General features: G+C 34.3%; 2 protein-coding genes across 3 annotated transcripts; both read left to right on the forward strand.

Annotated features, from left to right (window-relative positions):
* Positions 1-4,330: 4,330 nt before the first annotated feature.
* LOC144966292 (mitoferrin-2-like) lies at positions 4,331-20,591 on the forward strand. 2 transcript variants are annotated; one of them, XM_078902510.1, is made up of 5 exons: positions 4,331-4,590; positions 7,800-8,019; positions 8,655-8,711; positions 9,925-10,468; positions 17,749-20,591. In XM_078902510.1, the coding sequence occupies exons 1-5, from the start codon at positions 4,468-4,470 to the stop codon at positions 17,768-17,770; spliced, it is 966 nt and encodes a 321-aa protein (XP_078758636.1). In that variant the 5' UTR covers positions 4,331-4,467; the 3' UTR covers positions 17,771-20,591. The 2 variants fall into 2 exon arrangements, with proteins under 2 accessions (XP_078758636.1, XP_078758637.1); XM_078902511.1 differs by having other exon boundaries at positions 4,334-4,590; positions 9,925-10,494.
* Positions 10,778-15,310, forward strand: LOC144966291 (uncharacterized). Its single transcript, XM_078902509.1, has 2 exons — positions 10,778-10,897; positions 11,500-15,310. Exon 2 carries the CDS (start codon positions 11,518-11,520, stop codon positions 13,630-13,632), a length of 2,115 nt encoding a protein of 704 aa, XP_078758635.1. The 5' UTR covers positions 10,778-10,897; positions 11,500-11,517; the 3' UTR covers positions 13,633-15,310.
* Positions 20,592-23,546: the final 2,955 nt, after the last annotated feature.

Raw genomic sequence — 23,546 nt, forward strand, 5'->3', positions numbered from 1 at the left:
TCTTTTCAAGCATGATCGGATCTAGAAAATTCCATGTTATTGTAGGAGGGGAGAAAAGCAAAACAAGAAAGATAAAGAATGGTTTTCCACAAGGATCAGCCAACGCACCCACACTGTTCAACGTCTACATCAGTGACGTGCCTGCCAGCCAATCACTTCAACCGGGCTATGCAGCCACCCATCAAAAGACAAGGAAGGATTTAATAAGGAAACATCAAAGTTAAAGGAATATTTCGACCAATGGTATTTGGAGATCAACACCACAAATTCTGTGTCCACAACATTTCATTTGAACAACAGACAAGCCACCAATACCCTTAACATTTTGGTTGACGGAAATATCCTGCCAGCGGAGAGAAATCCAAAATACCTTGGTGTCACCCTCGACAGACAGCTTAACTACAAAAATCTATAGAAGGAACCGCAAACAAAATTGCAAAAAGAAACAGTCTGCTTAGAAAATAAGCGGGTACTACCTGGGGAGCAACACAAGTCCTGAGAACGTCAGAATTAGCACTGCAATAGCGTCGGAGAATACTATGTCCTTGTTTGGACAAGAAGCCCCCACACGAAAATTTTCGACATCAAACTCCGAGAGTCCATGTGCATTATAACTGGATGCCTCAAATCAACACCTTCAAAACCTTGGCTCCCAACTATAAGCGCAATCGCACCAACAGAAATAGGCGAGAAGAAGCAACCCAAAAATTAGTCCACAAACTGACAGACCTCACCCTAATTACCCCTTTAGAAACCATCACATATTAAGCTCCCAACACATCACGACTCAAATCCAGAAAGCCCTTTTGTAATTCAGAACCTGAAAACTTCGATATTGGGGAAGCCTTGGGGGCAAATTGGACAAACAGTATGCCCAAGGGAGGTGGGGTAATCAAAGACCCAACAGAACTTATGCCAGGCTTCAGAAATGGCAATCGAAAACAGTTGGTCGCATCAAACCGACTACGCAACTGTGGTGACGAATTAAAAGACTGACTCGAGACTTCCTGCGTGGAGATATAGCCATACGCTACACTACTACTACTACTACTACTACTACTACTACTACTACTACTACTACTACTACTACTACTACTATTACTATTACTACTACTACTACTACTACTACTACTACTACTACTACTACTACTACTACTACTACTACTACTACTACTATACTACTATATACTACTACTACTACCACTACTACTACTACTACTACTACTACTACTACTACTACTACTACTACTACTGCTCTACTACTACTACTACTACTACTACTACTACTACTACTACTACTACTACTACTACTACTAATAATAATAATAATAATAATAATAATAATAATGGTAATTCCGGGGTAGCACAACGAGGCATGCAATTTTGGAAGTTCTTCATTAGATCCAGTAATCATGGCACAACATAGAGCATCAGAGATTATGATGCACAGGACAAGTGTGATAAACAACGTTATATGAATATAGCGATAATTCTTTTCTCCACCTTTGTATTTTGTCATTGTTTACTTTTATCTTTCTGACTTTTATCAAAAATAAACGAAACATATAATATGTTTACTCAGTTGCCAATTTAAAGCTAGAATTTAAAAGAAAGCGATGTCTCCCATTTTCGTATGGATCGCAGAATATCACGTGCTTCATTCTCCTCAGCCGAATGATTTCTCTTGTTGTTGATGAAATTGACTGGTCTTCTCTCTGTATTCAAAGTGACCTCAACGCAGGCATCAGATGCATCTGGTTCAAGAACCAGCTGTTTCTAATTCCATTTATTTTTATAATTTTAAAAGACTGACAAGGCGGTTGCTGGTAGAGGAAATGTTTCATACTGCGACAGACGACGAATGTGATCGGAAAAATAAGACAAATCCATTGTGAATAGTATGCAAATAATCTTTTTTTTTTTGTTTGTTTGTTTGTCAGTCTTTAGGCGAAGTTGGTGGTTTCATTCTTCTGACCATCAAATCTTTCAGGATCTATACATTTAGTGCCTTTCGACACTCTACTATACCCAAACATGTCTATTTCTTGTACTCTTACAATCGTCATCGAAGGTAATGTCGTATGATTTGGTTGCGTTGAGAAAGTTATTGCAGTTTTCATCGTGTGGAGCATTGTCTTTCTCTAATACACACGTTTTTGAATTAATACAAATTATTTTCTAAATTTCAGTCTGCTTATCGTCCGTTTCACGCACTGAAACTGCTCTTATTAAAATTCACAATGATATCATACATCCTTTATGTCAGAAAAATGATGATGTTGTTATCATACTACTCAACATTAGTGCTGCTTTTGACACAATAAACCATACTCTTTTAATTGACAGACTTAAGACACTATACGGATTCGGGGGTACTGCTCTTGACTGGTTATCTTCTTACCTCTCTGACAGGAGTCAATCCGTATCTGTAAATCGACCTGACTTCTCTTCTACTTGTCCCCCCTCTTTTGGTGTACAACAGGGATCAGTTCTGGGACCCTCTTTATTCTCCCCATATATCAGACCATTAGGTGACATCGTCTCCAAATATTTTATCGAGTTCCGTTTTTATGCAGACGACACACAACTACTGTTTCTCATTAATATTGACAATATTAAACACGTTTGCCCATGTCAGTAATGTAACTAGATCCTGCAATCTTTATCTGAGATGCATTAGTGCTATTAGAAGGCTTCTTGATATTAATACTACTAAACTTCTGGTTGTCTCTTTCATTTTTAGTCGCCTTGCTTATTGCAATAGCTTGTTCTATTGCTGTGATAATAACGTCATTAATCGACTCCAAAAGATACAGAACAAAGCAACTCGATTGGTAACGTTATCTAAAATGCGCGAGCATATTACTCCCATTTTGGAGGACCTCCACTGGCTACATGTCAAATTTAAAATTGAATTTAAAATACCCACGTTTTAAATTGCTTTAACAATTCTTCTCCTGTTTCAGAACTTATCCACCTTTATGAACCCAGTCGAAATTTAAGATCTGCCAATTTAAAGCTCCTAAGGTTAGTTTTTCATGAGAAATCCTTTGACCACCATGCCTCCGATTGTGGAACTCCATCAGTATTGAAACAAAAAATAGTGAAAATGAAAATTCACTTACTTTCAGATAGCGATTTAAAACTGCATTTTTCTGTAGGGCATATAATTTAGTCTTAGTGTATATTTTATGATAATATATTTTATTTTCATATCAATGTGGTTTTTAACATGTCAGATCTAGAATGTGCATGATATATGATGTGTTGATGTAAAGTGCCAGTGAGCAATTTTGATTGGAACTAGACGCTATATAAATTCATTATATTATTATTATTATTATTATTATTATTATTATTATTATTATTATTATTATTATTATTATTATTATTATTATTATTATTATTATTATTATTATTATTATTATCATCATCATCATTATCATCATCATCATCACATTATTATTATTATTATTATTATTATTATTATTATTATTATTATTATTATTATTATTATTATTATTATTATTATTATTATTATTATTATTATTATTATAATTATTATTAATAATAATAATATTATTATTATATTATCAGGCCTATCATTATTATCATTATTATCATCATCATCATCATCATCATCATCATCATCATCATCATCATCATTATCATTATTATTAACTAAAAGGTTATTAATTCGTACAATAAGAAAAAGACAAATGCAATTTTAGGGCACCTAAATAAGAGTAAAGGTAGACCAAGAAAAACATATTTGAATAGTTTGAACAGCTGGGTGACAAAGAAAGAGAAGAGTAATAATATTAGTTTTCTGAGGTTATCTGATCAGCGAGATGAATGGCGTACCATGATCACCGATTTCTGGCACAGACTTGGTACTTGAAGAAGTTTATTATTATTATTATTATTATTATTATTATTATTATTATTATTATTATTATTATTATTATTATTATTATTTATTATTATTATTATTATTATTATTATTATTATTATTATTATTATATTATTATATTATATTATTATTATTATTATTATTATTATTATTATTATTATTATTATTATTATTATATTATTATTATTATTCGGTTCAATTGATGTTTCCTAATTCATAAGTTCCTAATTCTGACCAGGCCTTTGAAATATTTGTTCGTGCTCTTTGATTATTTTTTATCAATATTTTTTGTTTTCTAGAAAAAAATGCAAAGTCAGTTCGGCGCAAAACAGTTTTGTAGTTTTGTGTGGTAAAGGTGGGGTTGACCTTCGCCTTCGCTATGTAACGTCAATTCCTGTTTCTGATTGGCCCATCATCACCACATCAAAGGTCACAATGGCGGCCGGGTGACGGAGGTGTCTCACTGTGAAGCATGATATTGTGACAGCTTTCTTCTTAGTTTTGTGTGGAAATACTAATTTAAGGTCTTCTTAATTTACTACTCACTTCCAAGAATGGAGGAAGATGACATGTACGAGTCGCTTGATGACTCAAGCTCTACGGCGACTCACATGTTGGCAGGATCTGCTGCTGGTATTATGGAGCACACGCTAATGTACCCTATCGACTGTGTCAAGGTAAAGTTGAGAAAATTGCTTACAATTGTATTACTTGGCTTTAGAGTAAACGAGCACGAAGATTAAATGCCTCAATAATTGCATAAATAAAGGGTGTCTGCATAAATCCCTATGACTTATCTGAGAACCTCGCGATCCCTATCAAACATCTGATACGATGTGCACACTACTACACACCTCGACGAACCAAAGCACATGTGTGTGCCGTGGTACTCCATATCCAAATTCAAATCGCTACGGTAGTCTCTAGAACTTTACATTATTATCTTCTATTTCAACAGGTATATTTCAAAGACAAAACTTTCGGTTTACGTAGGTAGCGTCAATTACCAAGTACCTTGGCAATTGACAAATCGTCAAGGACCGTGTCAGTGTCAGTTCGGTCGTCAACTAGATACACTACTCATGTGTACAACTGACGTTGTAATTAGTAACGTTAGTGTCACGGAGTGATGTTATTAATATTAATTCACTCATTTTCTCTTCTCTCTCTCTCTCTCTCTCTCTCTTTCTCTCTGTCATTTTCTCCTCTCTCTCTCTCTCTCTCTCTCTCTCTCTCTCTCTCTCTCTCTTTCTCTCTCTCTCTCTCTCTCTCTCTCCCTCTCTCTCTCTCTCTCTCTCTCTCTCTCTCTCTCTCTCTCTCTCTCTCTCTCTCTCTTCTGTCATTGTTGTTATTGATATTAATAGTAATAGGCTGTGCTTATTTCCAACCAGTGTTGAGGATAGTAAAATTTGTCTATTCCCAACTGGTGTTGGGGATAGTAAAATTTTGCCTGCCTATTCCCAACCGGTGTTAGGGATACACCTTGCATATTCCCAACCAGTGGTGGCAAACTATCTAACTCAAGAAGTGACACAGAGCCGTAAATCTCTGGTGGCCCATTTTCAAATGGCAAAAAAAAAAAGAACATTTTATATTTTATACTGATAGAAGAACTATGAAAAACAGAAAATACGCTAGTTTTGGAAAGGATGCATCACGGATGCCTGCTTGGCACTTTTGAAATTCTTTGGAAAGTGATGCCTAGACACCACAAACTTGAAATGATGGAAAAGAATTGAATTTTCAGTGTCTTTATGAAAATATTTAATGATTTTAGCCTAGCTGGTAATTTTCTTTTCTCCTTTTTTTCCTATTGATAGGCGAAGCCGAAGCAGATTGTGATGGTGGTTGGGTGTGTGGGGGAGGAAGGTCAATTCACACATTGTGGTGCCACCCAAAGTGACTGATGTTGTTGCACAAAACGTTTTACGTGAATAGTTCCTTATTTTGACGATGTGCAGTATATTTTCCTTTAAATCAAAGAAAATCCTACTTTTGTCTTTAATCTCTCAGGCATTATTTATACCTGGCAGGGATTTGCCACTTCGTTCTGTTTGTGTTTTTTTGCTGAATCCGAAAATGTCAGTAATTTTTGTTTGATATGATTTTAACTCGTCTTCGAATTTGTAAAAAGACTTATAAAAATGTAGACTTAACCTTTCTATGATTGACAAGAATGAATGATTGGAAGAAAGTGACGAGATTCGAGATTCGTGTGTGCCCAAATCGAGGCTAGACTGAAATCACTGCATGCAGTCGAAGAGTTCCAATTTGACTCCTTGGCAGTTGATGAACTGTCAACTACCAAGGACTCACTCCTTGGCAATCGACACTTCCCAGTTTTAAGTAAATCTTTTGGGGAGGATTTCCGTCGTTTCATAGCACTTTTATTAGATTACTTAATCTTTTAGCCATTATGGACCTTCAGCTAGTTGGAATGTCCAATAAATATTATTATTATTGCTATTTATAAATAAGTTTGTTTCATTTTTATAAGCGGTGTGATTTTTCTAATCCAATAACAATTTGCTGAGTTGGTTGTTGTTTACAACTCCCGACTCCGGCAGACGCCATTATTTCTTACTGTGTTTCCTATCAGTTTCGCTTTTGCAAGTGATGGCAAATATTAAGTTGCTATATTTGTAAATACAAAAAAGAAAAAAGAAACAATTTTGAAAGAAAACAACTTACTTAAATACTTGTTAAGTATATTTGCATGGTGATGTTTCTGTCCTTGCAAATCTTTTTATAATATGTAGAAATCACAAACAGCAACTGTATTAGCTTTGTGAATTGACCAAACATCAAAGAATTCAATCACTCCTGTTTTATTTCACAAGAATATTTTCACTCATACATTTATTCATTCATAAAACCAGAGGCGTTTTAATACTGGTAGAGGAATCTTTTATTTAAATTGGACGTAATGAACACCTTAAAAATTGGAATGAAATGTGTTGCACATATTTTGTTGTCCTACCATATATAATACCAGACTTTCAATTCGAAAAAGTAGAGAAAAATCCTAAAAACTGCCATCATAATAGGCCAAAGGAGCCCCACGTCTTCACACTTTAATATATAGGATAACCCAATTTGGAAATTTTGCTAAATTGATGATAGTTTATTGATAAACATTATGAAACCAAAAATTATGTCTTTTAAAAAAAATGTTTTTTATAAGATCCCTTAAAATATTTGTGTGTGTGCGGGGGGGGGGGGGGGGGGGGGGGGGGGGGGTGTATAAGGACAGTTTGTCGGTCATCCCAATTGTCACATAACATATCACATCATGATATACTAGCTATTGGTGGAAACTATTTATTTGAACCTCACAAGAGATCTTCAATGAAGGCTAATGTAAATGTTACTTTTCCCAAGATGAAAATGGCTGTCTGCATTTATCGTCAAATGAATAATGGGAACAAGTATGATGGGTAAAACATAGTTGAGCATTTGAAGTTGCATAATATTTCAAATAATGACCAAGGTTACACATGGCACTTAATTTTATTCTGATTTGTGTATCATGAAATAGACACTGACAACAGAAAAACACATTTTTTCCCCCTCAAAATTTTTATAAATGGAAGTATCAATATTGTATTGTTATTGGAGCTTAAATTTGTTGTGACACCTCCTGTGTTCCATTTTTATTGACGTTGAGAATCCCTTTGAGCAATATTAATAGAACACCCGACTCATTCATAAATGGATTTTGTCAACATAATTTATGTAGTCAAAAAGAACAACTTTAAAACACCAAAACTCCCCATCTTATTGTTTGTTTAGATTAGCCAGGCATCATGGGTACAAAGCTTTGAGCAATTACTTATTTGAATATGTCAATTTATCTATGTCAATTCTTTCATGTGTTCTCTTACAGACCAGAATGCAAATTCTTGTACCAGACCCAAAAGCAGATTATAGAAATGTTGTTGATGCCCTAAATACCATAGTTCGCACAGAAGGTATCAGGAAAACTCTGAGAGGATTTTCTGCAATGGTCACTGGAGCTGGTCCAGCTCATGCCTTGTATTTTGCTTGTTATGAAAAGGTCAAGAAAGTTTTGAGTGGTGGAAAGAACGGGAACCATCTAGCAAATGGTAAGCTCACGTGGAAATAAAGGTTTCTTTACAAGTTAATGAAGAATAATGTTTCATTTGTTTATCAGATGATTATTTACTCATATATTTTCTCAGTGCCATTTTAATGATCATTGGTTGGATTATATGAAACACTTTGAATACAACTGTTGATGAGCATTAATATGGATTTCTTCTTTGCTTTCATGTTGGAGGATTAGATTTCAGATTTGCAGATAGGCTTTCATGAAGACTTGAAAATATTTGAGTATACAGTTTGGCCAATTCTCTTCAGTTCTCTTTTGTAGTTTGGAAATATTTCAGTCTCACAAGTTTTAGATTAAATATGACTACAAATCTCTATACTTATTCATTCAGGTAATGGCGTACATTGACTTTTCTTGAGGATTTAAGATTTGCTTCAGATATTTTTTAAAAAGTTGTAAAGACTATCAACCTATATTCAAACCCAATTTACTATCCTAACTCACTTCTAAAATCATCACAGGAAAAAGACCTTTTTTCTTTTGCCCATACAATTTCAATTTTTTTTGGTTTTTGTTTTTCATCATTAAGTCACAGTTTACATTTATTTTTCTTCCATTTCTCTCTCTTCCCCCCCCCCCCCCCCCCCCCCCCCCCCCCCCCTCATACAGGAGCAGCAGGATGTACTGCCACATTACTACATGATGCCATCATGAACCCTGCAGACGGTAAGATTTTACAAAACTGATTATTATTTTGTTTTTTTAAAAATATTTTGTGTGCTTGAGATTTTTCTGTTGTAGGGCACAGTAGTCACCTTTTAATAATCCACCTCTTGGGTGACAATATTACTAGGTTATCATCATCAGCTAGAGTGGTTCGTTAGTTGAACTCATTGATTGGGGCATTGCTAAATTAAAGTGACAGGAAAACAGCTAAGTTTTGCCCAATAATTTCTGATTTTCCAGCCTTGCCAAGTCTTTAAAAAATTTAAGAATCACTCTGTTTCTGTTTTAAAACAATTTTTAAAAATCCTATTTCATTTTTTATTTTTTTGACCTGCTGATTTTGACTACACCCCCTCCCATTCATTGCCAAATTGGCCATTTGATAGTCATAGTTGATCACGTGTAACAATTGATGGTTCAAGCGTTACAAAGCATTAACCCATCAGAATATACCATGCCATTTAGTCTGTTCCATCCCCTTGATTATTTATTTCTGATCAAAGAAAAGGCTTGGCAAACATTCCATAATTCAATAGCTACCTTTATTACATGCCATATAGACTAATAGGCCAGTCTCACAGTTAGTGAGTTTTTATCATTTATCACAATATTTTGACATACTGATGAAGGAATTTTATCACAACACCTGACAACATTGAGAATTGTTATCAATCGCCTTGGTTTTTTTGTGAGTGATTCTCAGGATTTGTGGGGCTGATATGCTTTATGTGATATGCAAGTACTTAAGTTGACTAAATGTTGTCAGTTATCGTTCGATGACAAGGGCAAAATAGTTTGCAGAAAATCGGTTTGTTAATTCCACTTGCAAGATTTGTGATCTTACTGTAAATATTGTGATGTGTGTCCATGAACCAAATTTCACTTCACGCGTACTTTACTGCGAAACATTTATTAGATTTGTTACTTGTTTCTTCTCTCTCTCTCTCTCTCTCTCTCTCTCTCTCTCTCTCTCTCTCTCTCTCTCTCTCTCTCTCTCTCTCTCTCTCTCTCTCTCTGTGTCTATGTCTCTATCTCTATCTCTCTCTCTCTCTCTCTCTCTCTCTCTCTCTCTCTCTCTCTCTCTCTCTCTCTCTGTTTTTTTTTTTCTTCTCTTGACTTGTGTAATAAATATGTACAAAGTTGATCTACAGTGTTTGAAATAATGTTTTTGATATCACCACCACTGATTTATATAACTTTGTTTTTATTTCAGTTGTGAAACAACGTATGCAGATGTACGGCAGCCCATACAGGTCAACTTTCAGTTGTTGTCAGCATATAGTACGCAAAGAGGGATTGGTAGCTTTCTACAGAAGCTATACAACCCAACTCACCATGAATGTACCGTTTCAATCAGTCCAGTTTATGACCTATGAATTTATGCAAGACCTTATAAACCAAAATAGAAATTACAATCCCAAGTCACACATCATTGCTGGGGCAGTCGCTGGTGCTGTGGCTGCCAGTGTGACAATGCCTCTAGACGTTTGCAAAACCTTGCTCAACACTCAGGAATACTGTGCTCGTAATCAATTGACTTACATAAATGGCATGATCTCAGCATTTCGGACTGTGTATGCATTTCGTGGAGTGTATGGTTTTTTTCGAGGATTAACAGCACGTGTTATATACCAGATGCCATCGACAGCTATTTCATGGTCTGTGTATGAATTCTTCAAATATTTTATTTCCAAATCCCAAGCTCCTAAGGATGACCGATACCTTTCTACAGTCCACATTGCTGCTGCTACCCCAAGGTGAATTGTTGAGAGTATAGTGTAATGTAAGTTATAAAAGGTAAAATGTAATGACGATATTGTCAGTAACTGATTTGATTTAATCAGTGTTGTAATTTGATATGATATAGTCCTGCAGTGTTGCCTTAATTCACGACGTTTTTCTTAAGAATTTATATATATAATCATAATTTAATTAATAATTTATATTAGGGCCATTCCATGTAAAATGTTACCTGGGAACTAATTTTTCAAAGGGGTATAACTCAAATAAAAGTTGGTGTAAACTTTAGAGGACTAATTAAACTTTATTTTTGTTATAAAAGTAACCTCCCTTTTTGGTCATGTGACTCGGCGGCCATCTTGAAAAACAGCACATGTTTACAAGCCAGATATTTGCTAAAAGTGGTAATCTTCTGAAGCCCAATACTGCACCGTTTGGCATCACAGGTACTTGAATTTGTTTCTTATATTTAAAAACATGTTTTACTACTTGAAACTATTGTTTAATATTTTAAAATTGTCATATTACACTAGAAATCGTCACTCATGAGGACTCAATTTTCGTGTCCCATCAGTTACCATTTAGGACATAAAGTTTTCTTAGCTGCCATAATTTTTTTTTTAAATGGCTTGAGCCTTTAGATTTTCTGTCAATGCATAGGGCATGTTAGAATGACCATAAAGTTAATTTCCATATTTATCATTTTTTCGCGTTACAATGGTAACTGACGGACAGTAACTGATGGGACAGAGCTGTGTCAGTCTTCTGTCCCATCAGTTACTGGCTCAGAGAGGAGTAAAGCATTACTTTTTTTTTTACATAGACTTTAAATATTAATGTTTGAATTGCATAATAGCTTTGTTCAATCCTTGTGTAATGATTTTGAAGACTCAAAATGAATTTAACTCAATTAAAATCCCAAGGAGAGAGAAATGACTTTTGTGGGGAGGTGTCTGAGAAAGACTTTTGTGGGGAGGTGCTGAGAAAGTTCCTATCATCCTGTTGAAGCTTATTCTGACATTTTTTTCTATCTTTATCTCTTGCCCAGATCTGTATCAAAGACAAAATGCCTCCAAAGTCACCCCGCACAAAAATGAGAGAGTACAGAGAAAGAATGGGGGAAGAGAAGAAAAAAGAAGTGAAGGAGAAAAATAAAGAGCAAGCGAAGAAATATCGGGCAAGCATGAGTGAGGAGAAGCGCAAAGCAGAGAGACTCAGTAACACGCGTAGAAAGAGAGAGGCACGAAGAAAAGCCAAAGTTTCTAGTGTTTCCCCTAAGCACAATCCTCTTTTTTCTAGTGTCCAGTCAGAGGGAAAAGCTATAAGAAAAGTAGTGAATTCTCTACCTCAAAGTCCTAGGCGTAAAATTGCAGTATTAAAAAAATTGGCAGTACAACATGGTATTCTTGTGGAGAAATCAAAAACATCCAGGAGAAACTTGTTTGAGTCTGAGAACTTAACAAAGATGATCACGAGCTTTTATGAAAATGATGAAATTTCCCGCCAAAGTCCAGGCAAAAAGGATTTTGTTACAGTTAAAGATAGTGAAGGAAATAAACAGCAGATCCAGAAACGTGTTATGCTTATGAACATTATGGAAGCGTTCCAGCAGTTCAAAAAGGAAAGACCAGACATCAAAGTGGGTAAAAGTAAATTTGCACAATTGAGACCACAACATGTCGTAACTATAACCGAGAAAGACCACCATGTATGCTGCTGTATATATCATGAGAATCTTGAGCTACTTCTAAACGGATTGAGAAGCTACAACAATGAAGTTCCAAAACCTGAAGAACTGATAAGTTCCTCTCTTTGCCAGGACCCAACAACTTCCTGTTCACTAGGAACGTGTGACAAGTGCCATGATGTGACTGCTATCATCAGAGAAAAAATCATGCTCTTGTTTCCGCTAACACATCCAAATTTTGCATTCTACCAGTGGGGAAAAAACTCGAAGAAAGAACTGATTGAGATGGCTTTGGATGACCTCGAACAAGAGCTTCGTAGACAGCTACAGACAATGCGCATACATAGCTTTCTAGCAAAGTGCCAACTTCATCAAATGAAAACTTTAAAGAACTGCTTGACTTCAACGACCACTGCTATTCTACAAGAAGACTTCGCAGAAAATTTTTCATTGAAACAACAAAATGAAATAATGACTGCTCACTGGAATTCAGCAGGCGTCACTATCTTCACTGCTATCGTTTACTTTAGCAAGCAGGACTATGCTTCATTTGCCCTAGTAAGTGATTGTTTGGAGCATGACAAGTTTGCAGTGGCCACATATAACAGAATTATCTTGAAAGAACTGGAAAATGCTGGAAGAACTGTTGAAGAATTACATGTCTTTTCAGATGGATGTGGTGGTCAATTTAAAAATTGTGCGAATTTGTCATTAATGACACAACCGACTATGCTGCACCCAAAATTGAAAACCATGGACTGGAGCTTTTTTGCAACATCCCACGGGAAAGGACCAATCGATGGGATTGGGGGCACTGTGAAGCGAGCCGTATGGAGACGGATATTAAGAGGAACAGCAGTAATCAACTCAGCAGAGCAGTTTGCGGACGAGGCAAAGACGACTTGTACCAATATCAATGTGATATACGTATCAAAGAATCAGGTTGCCGAAACGCAAACGGAACTCGAGACATTTTGGCGGTTCAACCAGCCCAAAACTATACCGGAAACAAGATCTTTCCACTTCTTCAAACCAACATCAAAAACAACAATCTCTGCTGCATCCATCAGTCCGTTTACCAATCTCTGCGTTGATCAAAAATCATTTCAAATATTCAGACCAACATCTGCTAAGTCAACCACTCTAAGTACCCCAACTGCAGACCCATCTTCCTCTCAGGGAACACTGTGCAACCACACAACTTCTGATGTTATCATCAGTGCTGAACAGTACTATGCTGTTGACTATGTCGACAGATTCTACATAGGAAGAGTTTTAAATTCCAACAAGCCAGACATTTGGAACATGAAGTTCCTGCACAAAACAACGGTTGGTGGCATCAGCTACTTTTCATGGCCTGAAAGAGATGATACAGATGCAGTCCACAGACAAGCGATTTTCTATGGACCTGTGAACTTAGAAGGCTGCTTGCAATTTACAATTCCAGACCTCAACACCATCAGTGCAGCCTTTGCTTCCCGAAAAGATTTATAAATCTGATTCCCTTTTTTTATTTAGCTGTTCTGTTGAAAGTTGTCATCATGTGACAAAGAATTGTTTTATTCAGTGGATGAATTTTATTTTCTTGTTCTGGTTTCATGGGTGTTAAAAAGCACTATCTTTCAAATTTTCTAAGCCGTCAGTTTTCATCATTTAATTACGTATCCTTTTTAATATTATTAAATAATTCATTTACAAATGGGCAAAGCTCATGATAATCTAGTCAGTCACAGAACATGACACTGAATGAATGAAACAAGTGCCAGTGTAGTCAGTACGTCTTTTGATTTTAAATTTAATAGTAACAATTGTTTTCCCACCTGTTGCAATGTCAAGTTTAATTTGTAGAAGATGATTATTATCATTTTTCTTTTACTTTTAATAATCAACTGAATTGATCATGGTGTTACTTGGATTGTTAGTGGACACTTAAATTTCATTTTAGTTTCCCACAAGTTTACTACTACTTTGCGTCGCCAGATGGATATCTTTGTTCACTTTATTTTTGCTATAAGGCATTAAATTTACAAACCAATTATGCTGTTAATTGGCCTGAAATGATCTTTTTAATTTGTTTAATGAGGCTTGAGAGTACAAACATTCTTTGCTTGAAAATAAGATTGTGATTTATTTTTATTTCTATCTTGGTCACTTTCGTGTCCCATCAGTTACCAACATAGTGTCCCATCAGTTACTCAAAGTGTCACTTATTATCGGCTATAAACGTAAAAGTTGCTGCTTCATACTTCTTATTCTTGTACTGTATGTTAAGACACTATTTTAAAATACATACAAAGCAAAAACAACAATTGGAGTAAATTAGTTTCAGAGAATTTTTAAGTTGTAATATACGTATAAAAATGGTGGTATTTTTTCTGTCCCATCAGTTACCGAAGGGTTAAGAGATCATAAAATGAGCCATAATTAATTTTTTTTTATTTACCACTTTTGTTACAATCTTTCATTGCCATTCAATACATTTAAGCAATAAAAGTGTGAATAAATCTGTTTCCCTTAGTTCTGTGGTATCTTATTTCATTGAAAATATGCTCTGAATGTCCCATCAGTTACCATGGAATGGCCCATTACAAGAATGGAGTATTTCTCATAATTTTAGATTTTTTTTTTTTTTAGGTTATGATTATAGATAATTATTATATCGATTGACTATTACTATGGTCTCCTTTTATAATTTATTTTTTATATATAAAAGATTGACAATCAAAATAAACAGATACCACCAAAATGCTCTGCGAGTAACATATGGTTCACATCTCACTATTCCATCATGAAATGGACAGTACACATCCGTGATAAATCTCAAGTGATAACAATAGAACAATAGACAGGCCTGTAAGCCTATGGTATGAGGGGGGGGGGGGGGTGGTGGTGATTGAGGGGCCGGAGTTAAGGACTGGCACTCTGTAACTTATTGTACCATGGACACACCAACAGCCTCAGAGTAAACAATTAAAACCACTAGACTCTAACTTCAGCTCAGTGGTCAAGACCTGAGTTGAATTAAGTTCATCGAAATAGAGATGTCATAATACAGTGCATCCAGTCAAAAGTCAAATAAGCAACATTACCAACTTCTTTACCCTTCGTCCCACACCTACGGCGTAATGCTGTCGCATATTGTGGCAGAAGAGAAACATTTTTTTACTGTAAAAAAAAATTTTGAATAAAAGGAGAAGAAAGTTTTAAAATCTAAAACATGACAGCTCCAAGCCTCCAACCCAATGTATACCATTATGTTTACATTTGGAAATTTCTTTTTGTCATTGCACGCTGTTTGGAATGCAAGTCAGTGTGTATGAATACAAGCTACCACAGAGTCGGTGAAATGACCGCGCATATGAACAAAACAAGGAATAGTCCCACTTTCCATTTACTTTCCCATTTGAAATATTGTGTCATCAATAAAATCAAATATTGTGTCATCAATAAAATCATACTACTGCTTGTCTCATGTTTCTTTCAATTTTATATCACAATATACAATATCAGATACCTTAAAGTTTATATCAATATCAAGAAGCGAGAAGAAAAATCATGAACGTCATCGTAGTTAAGGGTACTGAGAAAGCAGTCGGATAGTGAGGATGAAGCCGCTCACAAACCTCCTCCTAAAGTATCACGTTGTGGAGCCATAACTGTATTTTAAACAATTTGTAATGAATACATTTGTATGTCTTGTCTTTAAAAGCGATTTTCTCACAAAAATTTTTTGACGCCCTCCCCGTTCAAATGTAAAGAACTTGGGCATTGATTGAGATAATCACAAAATTCAAATTCAGAAATGGTGTCTCTATTCAAATTAGGTATACCAAACTACTGCTGTTCAGCAAGTGAATGTTTCTTCACAAATCATCAAAAAACGAGGTCTCTGGGTGGGGTTCCTGACCTCCCATAGAGGGCATGGAGGTACTTGCTGTGTCTTCTACCCCCCTATATTTGTTTTCCAATTTGTCTTTGTTTTGGAATTTAGATTACTTGGTTTTGTCCTGGCCCTGGCCGGATGCCTTTGCCGAGTGGGAAACAGTCAATGTCTAGTTAGTTTTGGGAGATGATATTTTTTCTCCTTGTACATCATCTCTGTTATGCACTGTATTATGCTTTGTTTACATATTATTTTATTATATATGATTTGTAAACATTTGAGTGTATTCCTCTTAGTGGGGATCTGTGCTTGTGTCTGGCAGAGACTTTTAGATGATCTCAAACTAATTACTTTGATAGTGTGCTCTTGGAATCTACGTCTGTTTCCTATTTGAACCAATTCCCCTTTGTCTTCCCTTTTCTTCGGTACTTTAATTGTAATTCTAGAACTTTTTACTTTCCCATTTTCTTCCTTTTTACTGGCGCTGATATGACCTAAATGCATTTTTTTTCTTCCTTTGTACATGATTCGTGTTTTTTCACAAGTCATGAAAAACATTGGGCCTATTAGAACAGTCTCTCTCTGTCTTAAAAAGTTATTGGTGAAAAACTTATGCCAGCAGCCTTTGAAGATTACAGTATCAAAAATTGGGCCTGCTAGTTTGTTTCAGCACAAAGCGCCATCTACTTAAACAAAGCCTTTTTTTTCTTCTTTCCCTTAGCAAGAGTTATTTTTCTTCAGAAATCATCCCAAAAAAAATGAAACTTTAAAAACCCATAACTTTTTTATTTATTTTCCGATTTAGATAAATAAAGTTTTATTTTCCATGGTTTGGGAAGTCACATATGGATTTGAAATTTAATTTTTGCTGTTTGTGGCTAATGAGATTTTAGCCTGTGACACCTATTCAAATATTTGATAATATATGGGATTCAAATTTTCAAAATTTTCCGACATCCGATGGGTTTTCTAGATTAACTCAAATATTCAACAGTTAATTCCACAACTTAAAATTTAGAAGAGCCTTGTTATAAAAGTATAACAACTTCAAACCTACAAATCATTTGGGACAGTGTACATGCAATAAGTGCCGTTGGTGTTATATTATGTGCTCAAAACAGATCCTAAATGACCTCAGAATTGTACTGAAATGTAATTCCATAACCCTGATATTGCCCATTATTAAATTTGGGTCAAAGGGATATTTTTACACCTTTATCATTTGAATAAATCCCTGCACTTATACAATTTCAATTAATTTTAGAAGAAGTATACGATTTATACTCCTTTTTTCTTTTTAATACTGTTTGGCAATTATTGGAACAATTGAAAACAAAACAACAAAATATGATGACATCCAAGAGGTCCAAATCTTAATGGAAATACAGAAGTTTGTACATAATAATGGTATTAACAATCTCAAAACGTTTCAACGATGCACTTCACACCTTGTAAGAATGTTATCATTATTCTGCAAGCTTGAGTTGCACAACAGTCATGAGATTTGGTTTCTTTTGTCATTGGTGCTCACAAGAATATATCATCTGTCTATTGTATTGTCATCTTCCGTTTAACTAAATTACCTAAAAGGTTACAGTACAGTTCTTTAAAATTCCTAAATATATATAATGAATTAAAAAGATTTAAGTTTTGTTGTCAATTTGTTTTGTTTGATATTATACTTCGATCATGAACACTTTGCCTCTCTTCTCTTTTCATTTTTGCAGTGACGAAGAAAGCCAAAGATGATAATGAATAATGTGCCTGCAGGAAAAAAAAATTGAATAGAAAATCAAGGGCAAGGGATATGCATGAAGAAATTGTGATGTCCTACTCGTGCATGGCAATAAATAGCTGATGGCAAGCACACCTTTTCTTCAGAGAAATCATTTCTAAGTCCCCTCATGTCTACAGTCTACAGTTTCGGACTCTATGAGGGGTCTGGATGGTTGATTCTTTCAGATTCACTGTTTGAGTTTGTGTGTACGTGTGCGAGATACCTTGTGATTGGCTTTTTAATCCCTATTCTGTGATATGAAATGTTGATATATTGAGAGAAAAAAAAATTTAATGAAGGTTGGAAATATAACTTGTCACATTTATTTTAAACAATCGTCACCAGAGTTCGCATCATGTTCAGTTCCTTTTCTGTTTGTCATTCACATAATATGCATAGTTCATGTTGACAGTAATGGTATAAAAGTGTAAGAGTTGGTGAAGTGAAGATGATTGATTATGGGATTGTTTGTCTAGTTTAAATTGTTGTGTATGAAAAGAAAGGGATGGGTAAGAGTAACAGATGAACGATTATTATAATATTTTTTAAATAATTAGACCTAAGTAATGGCATTTTGATGTTGCATTCCTTAATGCTTGTGTTTATATCACCATAGTGCATATATGGTATGTGGGCATTCATTTGTTAGATTGTAGCAAAGGAGTCGAGTATAATTGAGAATTATTGTTTTCTCCATTAGGAATATTGATAAACTTTCCATTTGGAATTCTTGTCAAGCTTTTCATAAACAAGATCAGCTGGTCTGGTCTGGAATTTTATTGTTTAGTACAATATTGATATTGAAGTAAAGTAATTGATCAATTATTGAAATGAGGTACGAAACTTCAATTACAGTTTTTTTTCCCAATAGAAAACGTATCTTTTTTAAAGGAATCTCCATGGTTTTATTGAAATTGAATCCAAATGTCATGTCATTGACATGATCTATGGATTGTATTCTAATATTGCCGTTTTGTATGAAACTGGCCTGTTGTTTTAATGAAATGTCGTCATAATTGTCTTTTACAATCCCATAGAGTATGAGTTTGTACCATGTTATCACTGCTGGAAAGTGACGTTAATTGTGTCGATTATATACTTGCTGATTTTCCATTGACATTCATTTCTATGAACATAAGGTGATCTTGTTTTTCCACAAATTAGCCATATTTCATTGTAATTGTCTGGCTCCCATTGTTACCCTGTTAAAACCTTTGGCTCCCTGACTTGGGCTTGATATATTTACATTTCCTTTCTCCCTTTTAAAATTATTTTTTTTTAAACTCACTGCTGTAACATCACTTTCGTTTATGTCTGTAATGTAGACATTTAGTTGATTTTATCACCAGAATCAATTATTGTCTATACAGCAAACAGTTAAAGTCACTTTGACTTTTCTCATTCACATATTAATATTTTGTTCAACTACTAGTGTCAATAATTTCATTGATATGTGGTGACTTGTTCAGAGAGGTCTATAATCATATCTACTGCTATGTAAAATTTTGATGACAATTTTACGTAATGAATACCGTGATAAAAATTGATTGCCTATTGTTAGTCTCATTGAGATGTTGAAAATTTTACTGTCAGAAAATTAAAAATTAACACAATACCAGTGTCAAAAATTATAATTACTAATTGTGATTTATTCCCTTCATAGGCTATCGTGTAAAAATTTTGCTTTGAAGTCTAAAGGGTCATAGCATTTATAAATTATGTTTGAGCAGGCTACGTTAATTTGCATCATTAAGACGTAATGACCTATTTTTATCTTCTTGTTCAGGCCAAAATAATTCCTAATTGAAACTGTGAGGCACAAAACATAGCATCAGTAAATTGTTCATTGAATTCACCCTTATGTCCAATTGCACTTGAAAAAAACAGGATGGAGTTGTTTTTCACCAGGATTATTAATATTAAAGAACAAAACAAATATTTACTCATGACTTCAGAGTTTATCCCAGTCTTGATTGGTCCGGCATTGGTTAATTATATAACAGGATAGAGTTGTCTTTGGCTTATTAAATCATCTCTAGACAAACAAAAGAAACAAAGCCATCCAACTATTTGCCAATATAATTTCTTCACTTAAAACTTTCATTTGAAAACAGATGATTTTGTGTCTCTCATAGTTTATTTAATTTTTTTTTTTCTCCCCCCTTCCACTTTTTTTTTTTTTTTTGGAAATGTTTTACACAAGTCCTGGAGCCAAAGTTCATTTCTCCCTTTTCTGAAATATCTTGACGAGCCAGTGAGTTCAACTGTGGTTAAATTGTTTTAATATTTTTTTAATACCTTCGTACAAAATATATAATGCTGATGAGCGAAAAATTTTAGATTTGAAGAGGAGAGAGAGAGAGAGACCGGCTGAGAGAGAGACTGACTGACAGAGAGAGAGAGAGACTGACTGACAGAGAGAGAGAGTAGTGGAACAGAGCAGTGTGTAGTTTTCGTATGTGATTTTATAATAAATACATAATTTATAACATGGTCTGACAGCTTGGCCAGGCCACTCTGACTGTTGAGCTGCAACATTGTCAATGTCTTATTTGCTTCTTATTAACGACTGTAGTCCACCTAGTATTGTCCCCCCGTGTCTATTTTTTAATTCTTGGGTTCTTGTTTTCAGTTTTTATATTATGTATTTTTGCTCCTATACCAGTATCTTGAGTGTGGGAACAGTATGTGCGAAAGATACTATGTCGAACTTAAAACACAAAGGATAATGCCACTTGCATCACTTTCAAGATTTGGATAATGCTGCCATACTTACCACATTAAAAAACAAAATTTCAGTCATAAACTTTTACATCAAATATTGAACGTTTAAGATGATCTACTCACTTATCAAAAAATCTGAGTTGGTAAAGAAATTTTTGATCTGAGACTTTTTTAAAAACAGGTTTAAAGTCATTTTAAATGATCAATATTTTATGTAGAAATGATTCTGTATTCAAACACCCCCCCCCCCCCCCCCCAAATAAAAATAATTAAAAAATTACATGTTTTATCAATGTATTGCAGAATTGTCTCTGGCACGGTTCTGTTGGGCAACTGTCATATTCCTTGGCATTATATTTGAGTTTTAAGTGAGAGTAAAATTGTATGTTATGCTTCCAGTTGGAAGATCATAACTTGTGTAACATTATGGCTAATGGCAGTCCCTTGAGGTCAGTGGACAGGATGGACTTGGCCACAAAAGTTGATCATTTTTTAAAAAAGCTAAAAAAGTAATTGTTTATTACTGTCATCAATAAGAAAATTAAAAGAGGGGAAAGAAGAAAAAGAAAATTTAATCAACGCGATTCTCTTAGTGTTGGTAGAATTTGAATATGACATAAATTTGATTACATATATTAAGTTCTTGAGCTAAATAAGTTCGGGCATTGAAAATACCAAAAGAACTATCTGACAGCTCCTCTATTACTGAATTGACTTTTATCTGAATCTGGCCATGAATGCCTAATGTGAACATCAATGTCTTATTTTGTGTTTGAAATGTTAAAATTGTCTATTGCATGACCCATTGTCATGACATGAAATATGCAATGTATAAAGCTATATGTTGCTCTTTCTTCTTTTTTTTTTTTGTCTTTTTCTTTCTTTTCTTTTTTTTTTTCTTTTTTTTGTTGTTGCTGTTGTTGTTGTTGTTGTTGTTGTTCTTCTTCTTCTTCTTCTTCTTCTTCTTCTTCTTCTTCTTCTTCTTCTTCTTCTTCTTTATCTTCTTTTTCTTTTTCTTCTTATTCTTCTTATTCTTCCATAATCATTATTATTATTATTGTTTTTTAAATTTTATTTTTAATTACAAAATTGTTGTCATTGTTTTTATTTTCATTTGATTTTACGTCTTAGTCAGGGTTTAGACAGTTAATTGTCGATCAACACCAATTGCTCAAGGCAATTTATTATATTTTTGTTGAAAATATTAATTGCCTGAGTCAAGACTGGGTGAATAAGTCCGTATGATGAGTAGGGGTTCATTTTGTCCCATGTTTTTTAAAAGGCATTAGACACGTCACCCCTTGCCAGTTTCAAATGGGCATTTAGTTAGTTATCTAGTTATTACCACATAATTCATATTTGTTTTGAAATTCATAAAATATTTTTATATTTATTTTATTTGAAATTTTTTGTTTTATTTTGGTTCATTTGTTGTTGTTTTTTTTATTTAATTTTTTTTTTTTTGGTCCTTTGTGCGCCTTTTACTTATGCAAAGATAAGTGAAAATTGTTTGTCAAGATATCAGACAACAAAGATTTCATACTCCAAAACATTGGGAGGACTTGTCAAATGAAGAACATTTACAAGTTTCTGTATATATATAGTGATGAAGTTGAGGGTTATTTTAGAAATTGAAATTGCTGCTCATGTTATCTTCAGATGTTTAAATAAAATAGTATTTAAGATGGATTGATTTCCCCTCAGATGGAATTTATTTTTTTTTTTTGCATTTGAATGACGATTAAATGAGAACAAAATTAACTTTAAAAACAATCCATTTCATTTTCGGATTTATAATAAACCACAATCATATTCTTTTAATTCGGAGGTCATTGCCCCGTTTTTAGGATTATATATTCATGAGTATTTATTTTTCTTCTTTATTACTTTGAAAAATTGCTTTCATTTTAATTTTACCATATTTATCTAGTTAAACAGGTGTAAGGGTTTTAAGGATGTATTGATTTTACCTAAGAGTTGTCAGATGAAGAACGTCTACAACCAAGTGTATAAAAGTATTTTAATTATTCCAGTCATGGAAAGAGCTGTAATCCATCTCCTGTCAACATTCCTCTTGATTCTTACTCTTATCCCGTGCTTATGCTCTCTTGTTTATATGTGTAATATTGGCCATTAGAGGAAAACAGTATATTCACAGTTGATGTCTGGGTGGGGATCCTGACCTCTCATAGCGGGCAGGGGGGGTCCATACTGTGTCTTCTATCCCCTTATATCTGTTTTCCAACATGCTTTCTGTCTTTGTCTTGGAATGAGATTACTTGGTTTTGTCCTGGCCCTGGCCAGAGTCCTGGCTAGCAGGGAAACAGTCAAATGCCTAGTTATTGTTTTGAGAGATGATATTTTTTTCCTTGTACATCATCTCTCTTATGTATTATTATATTTGTTCCTTTTAATGTATAATGTAAGCATTTGAGTGTATTCCTCTTTGTTGGATTTTGTGCTTGTGTCCGGATGAGACTTATAGTTGATCTCAAGCTAAGTACATTGGTGGTAAGCTCTTGGAATCTACATCTGATCCCTATTTGTTCCCAGTTCCCCTTTGTCTTACTTTCTCTTGGGTGCTTTAATTGTAATTCTAGAACTTTTTACGATCTCTTTTTCTTCCTTTTTACTGTCGCTGATATAACCTAAATGTGTTGCAAGAGCCGTAAATCCCTTCAAAACAAACAAACACAGTTGATGTAGATTCTATCTTCTGTTGAATGGATGGTTGTGAATAACCAATATATAGATATATGCATGATGAATTGTTATGACACGGTGGGCTGCAAGGGATCCTTAGTTGGGAGGGAGACAGTCAAATGTATTATTAGGATTATTATTATTATTATTTGTTGTTTTTTTTTGTTTTTTTTGAAAGATGGTTTTTTTTTCTCTCTATAAGTCATCTCACTGCTATGGGTTTTAATAATTATTACTTTTGAATAAATTGTAGTTTGTAAACATTTGATTTTATCCTTAATAGCTGGATCCTTTGCCTGTGCTGGGATGCGACTTTAACAT

This window comes from Berghia stephanieae, chromosome 2 (assembly GCF_034508935.2).
Source record: "Berghia stephanieae isolate SIO BIC M18660-M18661 chromosome 2, UCSD_Bste_1.3, whole genome shotgun sequence".
Lineage (NCBI taxonomy): Eukaryota > Metazoa > Mollusca > Gastropoda > Nudibranchia > Aeolidiidae > Berghia > Berghia stephanieae.

Excerpts from the sequence above, each read along its gene's own strand:
- LOC144966292 (XM_078902510.1), top strand. The coding sequence starts at position 4,468 with ATGGAGGAAGATGACATGTACGAGTCGCTTGATGACTCAAGCTCTACG. Across the intron at positions 4,591-7,799 it reads ACCCTATCGACTGTGTCAAG|ACCAGAATGCAAATTCTTGT; the intron begins GTAAAGTTGAGA and ends GTTCTCTTACAG. Across the intron at positions 8,020-8,654 it reads CGGGAACCATCTAGCAAATG|GAGCAGCAGGATGTACTGCC; the intron begins GTAAGCTCACGT and ends CCCCTCATACAG.
- LOC144966291 (XM_078902509.1), top strand. The coding sequence starts at position 11,518 with ATGCCTCCAAAGTCACCCCGCACAAAAATGAGAGAGTACAGAGAAAGA.